The sequence below is a fragment of the Engystomops pustulosus genome, chromosome 4, assembly GCF_040894005.1.
Source record: "Engystomops pustulosus chromosome 4, aEngPut4.maternal, whole genome shotgun sequence".
Classification (NCBI taxonomy): Eukaryota; Metazoa; Chordata; class Amphibia; order Anura; family Leptodactylidae; genus Engystomops; species Engystomops pustulosus.
Window position 1 is genome coordinate 15,172,860 of NC_092414.1, and position 6,000 is coordinate 15,178,859.

Here is a 6,000-nt window from a genome sequence, read left to right on the forward strand (position 1 = left end):
GGAGACGGGTATATAATTACAAAAGCCTGGATGCAACAGCTGGATGTAAATGCATCAAAAATCAGCTGGGTTTTCCAGCACTGAGTGTTAGAACGCCCCTTTAAGAGCCAGTAATATCTGATCCTTTAAATCCGGCTATCAAGGAGTTAAGCCACAAGGTGATCATGTGATTTATATATATAAATTTTAAAAATATTAAATTACCAAAAAAAAAAAAAAAAATTATAAAATATTCCGAGTCTGACTACAAAAAGTGTCTTTGTAGTCTGATACCACGGAGACAAATAGGTTTTAACGCAGATTAAACAAGATTATACCATTTCTCATCATAATGGGAGGGGGGAGTCCCTGTGATTAGAAACGTGTGACCTATCCTACGCTGTCCCGACGCTTGAAGCCTTCGTTTTTTTACGAACCGTGTGGTTATTCAAAAAATTTCAAAAATTCCTGTTTAATAGAAACCGTAAAAAAAAAAAAACATGTCAACAATCTGCTTAAGAAATAACCCAAAGAGAGAATGGTACTCTAAATAAGTGAGACCACCAGGAGGGGGAAGGGTGGGGGGTGGCGGCCTAAAGGACCATCTGCAAACAACCAACCAAATATAAATCAGATCACTATTGTTACCGACTCATAAATCAGGACGTAACAAGCCGGACAATCAACAATGGTCATCTAGGCAAGGCCCGGGGGCGCTCCAGGAATTTCTACCACATTCACTGCCAAGGGAGACCGCTGGCCATTAAATTCTTTACGACATTCCAAATATTAAAAAAAAAAAAAATTCCCAGCCCCACAAAGGTTCAACAACACAAAAAAGAAAACAAAAAACCCTTAAAAAAAACTGAAAAATCTCAGGAACGCTGGTACAAGATCTAGGAACCTACTATGCACAGCGGGATGAGACTGATGAATCATTAATTTCACCCCAAGTGAACCCCACAGCATCACTTCGACGCTGGTCAAGGTACACACTGGATGGGTAAATCAGAGTGTTTTTGTTTTTTTGTGTTTTTTTTAATTTCTATAGTTTACCCACAGTGAAAGCTCTTACTTAAAACAGTGCCAAGTGCAGAAGTTAGCGAGGGATGCTTTTTGCACACTTCATTAACAAAATATTGGGGGCTCGTCCGGGACCAATTACTACCCAAATAAAATAAATCAAAGTTCAAGGATGGCATTGTGTAAAAATCCCCATAAATATTCTGTCACATACCCCTTTAATGTAGAATTTGCATTTAAAGGGACTGAGAAAGCCTTTGGCAGTACATTTTACGTTTTATCGACATGTTAACGGAATATTGGGGACTTGTCCCAAGGCCAATTACTATCTATAAAATAAATCAAAGTTCAAGGATGGCGTCATGTAAAAATCCCCATAAATATTCTGTCACATACCCCTTTAAAGGCAGAATTCTCATTTAAAGGGATTTAAAGGGTATTTAAGTTTTACCAGCACATTAACAAAATATTGGGGGCTCGTCCGGGACCAATTACTATTCAAATAGATTACATCAAAGATTAATTGTATTGTCAGCCAATTTTTGGCAATCTCAGTTCACCTTCTATCATATAATTAGCCAAATAGATAACGAGGATTCCTTGGCAGGAGTCTTAATGAACCGCTTCAGGTTACTAAGCAGATGTTGCGAGACTTGTATCGTTGGCCCCTCTCCAGTATTACACGGCCTCCTCCACTAATATCACAGAGAAGACGAGAGAGTGATATATATATATATGCTGTGTAAACGTCTTTAATGAACCAGGAGGCTCAGGATGAGCAGTTCATTATTTGTGTATACAGCCATAAAGTCTGGTTTCTGTTCCCTATAGTCCACGTTTCGATCACAGCTGGTGCTCTTCTTCTGGCGGGGGTGATCCCTGCCTCAGAAAGCTGGGTGAAAACCTGCCTACGCTTCGCTCCTGACCATAGTTTAGCATCAATCGGGTCTCAGCGAAGTGGACTATGTCCCGCAACAGCAGCAGAGGTCGTGACAATGTGTACACAACGGTGTTTGTGACTTCTTCCCGTGTTTGTCTACGTATGACCTTGTCTTCGCGAGGTAAACAGCGACGAGAAAGACCTGCAGAGAGATTACGGGGGCAATAAACAGGCGGCGTAATAAATTGTCAGATGCGTCATCCTCTCGTCAGTCCTACTTAAAGGAGAAGTCCACCTCGAGATACGAGACCCGCCACGTCATCTGAGGTTACAGTACAATGATGTATGAGAAACATCCCGACAATTGGATGAGAATGACCTTGCCATTGGCCGATTCAAACGGTCATGTGACAAATAATCTCCGCCCACAATACGATAAACGTGATTTTTTTTTTTTAATGGCTGTTCTCTTCTACAAAGTGGATGAATACGACCTGTAAAAAACTGGAAACCTGAGGACACATATGGGGCCAAAAAACCCCCCAAAAAAACCTCACTTTTTAAAAATCTGGAAGACCCCTTTAACAAATTTAAAGGGGAAGTTCACCCAAGTTAAAAAAAAAAAGGAATTGATAACTGTCCTATTCGGAGACATAACTGCAGTCCCTATATTTTTCGAGGCCCATCAGTCCCCATTATGCAAATGAGGGTGACTACTGCATTAACCCCTCCGTCACCGGGTCGCCCGAGTCTCTGATCAATCATCCTCCTCCTCCTCATCATTATTCATTTATCTCTTAATTAATTTGGCTTTCTGGAGCGGACGACGCAGATGACATATTAAGTGGCGGGAGAAGGATGGCCTCGGAGGGACGGCTGGCGGATATCCCCGAGACGCGGCGGAATAACTAATCCTGGAAGATGGGCCAGGATAAGCAGATTGCACACACGTCTTAAAGGGATACGTCCAGTTCCCGTCTCTTGTAGCCCGATTGCGCAAGGAAGATACGACATGGACCCATTAGTGTATACTAAAAGGAGCCTGCTGCAGTTCCTTGCATGGCCATGGTGAACAGGAGGCGCTGTTATGCAGTGCTAAAGGGGGCGGCCCAATTTTTAAAGCCATACTCTACCCAGAGGGCAAAGAATAACAGGGGTCTGAATACTAGGCCCCCCATTTCTGAATATTATTACTTCGCACATCCCTTTAAACCAGCTCTGGATGGTCTTCATTCTCCAAACTGGTGGTCCCCCCAATATATAGACCCCCAACGATCATAAAGTGACGTCATATGATTAGAAATTGGATGAAGTATCCCTTTAATTGAACAACCTGTTCCATTCACAACCCACACCGACGTCCCTCACTTAAAGGGATTACTTCTTTTGAGGTGCCCAATAGATGGTGATGGTACAGCACGTAGATGGTTCAGAGCCCCAGAAAGCTGGGTGACAGCGCCATGTGCGGCGGCCATATTGGATACCACTGACCTTTGCCCCATCTAATAGAGCATTCAGGAGCCCAGAAATACCAGGGTCGGGTATAGGGGGCAGTGATTCCTTTAACAGATCAATGCCAACTTAGCCACAGCCAAGACCAGATACTAAAGAAACACGAGCTGGCATAGCAGTGCTGAGCGTGCTGTGCCAATGACAAACCTGTGGCAACATCCTGAATGTCACAGTGATAACCTTGCTCCAGCCTGGCACTGCCCTCTCTATCACCCCCTCTACGTAGTGCCCAAACCAGTAGTAGTACCCTCTCCCCTCTAACTGGTACCCACTAATAGCCGCTGCTTCAACCGGGCACCCCTGGAAACTTGCACCCTAATAAAGTCTGGCACCAAACCATCACCACTTCAGGATGTGCCAACCTAAAGGCACCTCGCTAGCCCGGCACCCACATATTTATCAGTGGTCACTTTACTATAACACCTCTAGTAGATGCCCCCCCCCCCTCCCCACTCTGGCCTGGCATCATCCTAATGTTCAGTATAACTCTCCTAGTAGGTGCCCACCGTTAGTCCCTTCTCCAGACTGACACCCTAATATTATCACCATCACCCCTTCAATAGGGGCACAACATAAATCTCCAGCCTTGTACCCCAGTGACATCTCTGCTCCAGCCTGGCACCACGAAACCTACTGCTCCAGCCTCAACATCACCAATTCAATGGGTGCCCACCATTATTGTTTAGGTTTGTACCCCAATGTTATCCTTGCACCTCACCATCACCCTTCTCGTGCCCATCACAACCCCTGCTCCGGGCTGGCACCCTGATATCGCAACCCCTGCTCCGGGCTGGCACCCTGATATCGCAACCCCTGCTCCGGGCTGGCACCCTGATATCGCAACCCCTGCTCCGGGCTGGCACCCTGATATCGCAACCCCTGCTCCGGGCTGGCACCCTGATATCGCAACCCCTGCTCCGGGCTGGCACCCTGATATCGCAACCCCTGCTCCGGGCTGGCACCCTGATATCGCCCCCTCTCCTCCGGGCTGGCACCCTGATATCGCCCCCCTCTCCTCCGGGCTGGCACCCTGATATCGCCCCCCTCTCCTCCGGGCTGGCACCCTGATATCGCCCCCTCTCCTCCGGGCTGGCACCCTGATATCGCCCCCTCTCCTCCCGGCACCCTGATATCGCCCCCTCTCCTCCCGGCACCCTGATATCGCCCCCTCTCCTCCCGGCACCCTGATATCGCCCCCTCTCCTCCCGGCACCCTGATATCGCCCCCTCTCCTCCCGGCACCCTGATATCGCCCCCTCTCCTCCCGGCACCCTGATATCGCCCCCTCTCCTCCCGGCACCCTGATATCGCCCCCTCTCCTCCCGGCACCCTGATATCGCCCCCTCTCCTCCCGGCACCCTGATATCGCCCCCTCTCCTCCCGGCACCCTGATATCGCCCCCTCTCCTCCCGGCACCCTGATATCGCCCCCTCTCCTCCCGGCACCCCGATATCGCCCCTCTCCTCCCGGCACCCTGATATCACCCCTCTCCTCACAGCACCTTGATATCACCCCTCTCTGGGCTGGCACCCTGATATCACCCCTCTCCTCACAGCACCTTGATATCACCCCTCTCCTCCCAGCACCCTGATATCACCCCTCTCCTCCCAGCACCCTGATATCACCCCTCTCCTCCCAGCACCCTGATATCACCCCTCTCCTCCCAGCACCCTGATATCACCCCTCTCCGGGCTGGCACCCTAATATCACCCCTCTCCTCCCGGCACCCTGATATCACCCCTCTCCTCCCGGCACCCTGATATCCCCCCTCTCCGGGCTGGCACCCTGATATCACCCCTCTCCTCACAGCACCTTGATATCACCCCTCTCCTCCCGGCACCCTGATATCACCCCTCTCCGGGCTGGCACCCTGATATCGCCCCTCTCCTCCCAGCACCCTGATATCGCCCCTCTCCTCCCAGCACCCTGATATCGCCCCTCTCCTCCCAGCACCCCGATATCACCCCTCTCCTCCCAGCACCCTGATATCGCCCCTCTCCTCCCAGCACCCCCCTGGTAGGTGCCCCCTCCCGCCGCCGCTCTCCATCTTACCGGCCAGCTCGTCAGGCTCCAGCCCGCTGTCCGCATCCGTCCCGCAGATCACGAAGTAATGGGCGAAGCGGCACGGAGGAGCGGCCGAGGCCGTGCTGCCCCCGCTCATGGCGGCCTGTGCTAGCTGTGTCCTCGGGTACAGTCCGCTCTCAGCACCGGGCACCGGCCATGTCCTCCGGCACCGAGCCCGGACACCTGAATGAGGAGAGAACTGCACACACTGACCGCCAGGGGCCGCTGCCGCCGAACAACTCCGCCCACAGCCGGGACACAGCTCCGCCCACTGCCCGACACAACCCCGCCCACTACCCAACACACACCGCCCATTGCTCGCAACCGAGATAGCGACTTGTCCATCACGGAGATCAGACCACGCCCACCAACAGTGCCACTAAGCCCCGCCCATAACATGAAGAGAAAGACAAGACACTGCCAATCACAGAGCGGAACCACACCCACCCCGCGGGAACTGCATTCTATGCCCCGCCCACACACAGAGAGCCAGGAATCCACAAATCACATGACCGGCAAATCACACTGTGCGGTAATAGTGCG

General features: G+C 50.8%; 1 protein-coding gene across 5 annotated transcripts in view; it reads right to left on the reverse strand.

Moving 5' to 3' along the window:
* The window catches only part of DENND5B (DENN domain containing 5B), a 60,127-nt gene extending 54,428 nt beyond the window's left edge, over positions 1-5,699 (reverse strand). For 3 of the 5 annotated variants that reach the window (XM_072145267.1, XM_072145266.1, XM_072145265.1), the window contains exon 1: positions 5,446-5,699. In XM_072145267.1, the coding sequence (XP_072001368.1) occupies positions 5,446-5,554 (109 nt within the window). In that variant the 5' untranslated portion in view covers positions 5,555-5,699. The remainder of the gene's footprint in view (positions 1-5,445) is intronic. The other 2 variants (XM_072145271.1, XM_072145269.1) reach the window with 1 other exon arrangement.
* Positions 5,700-6,000: the final 301 nt, after the last annotated feature.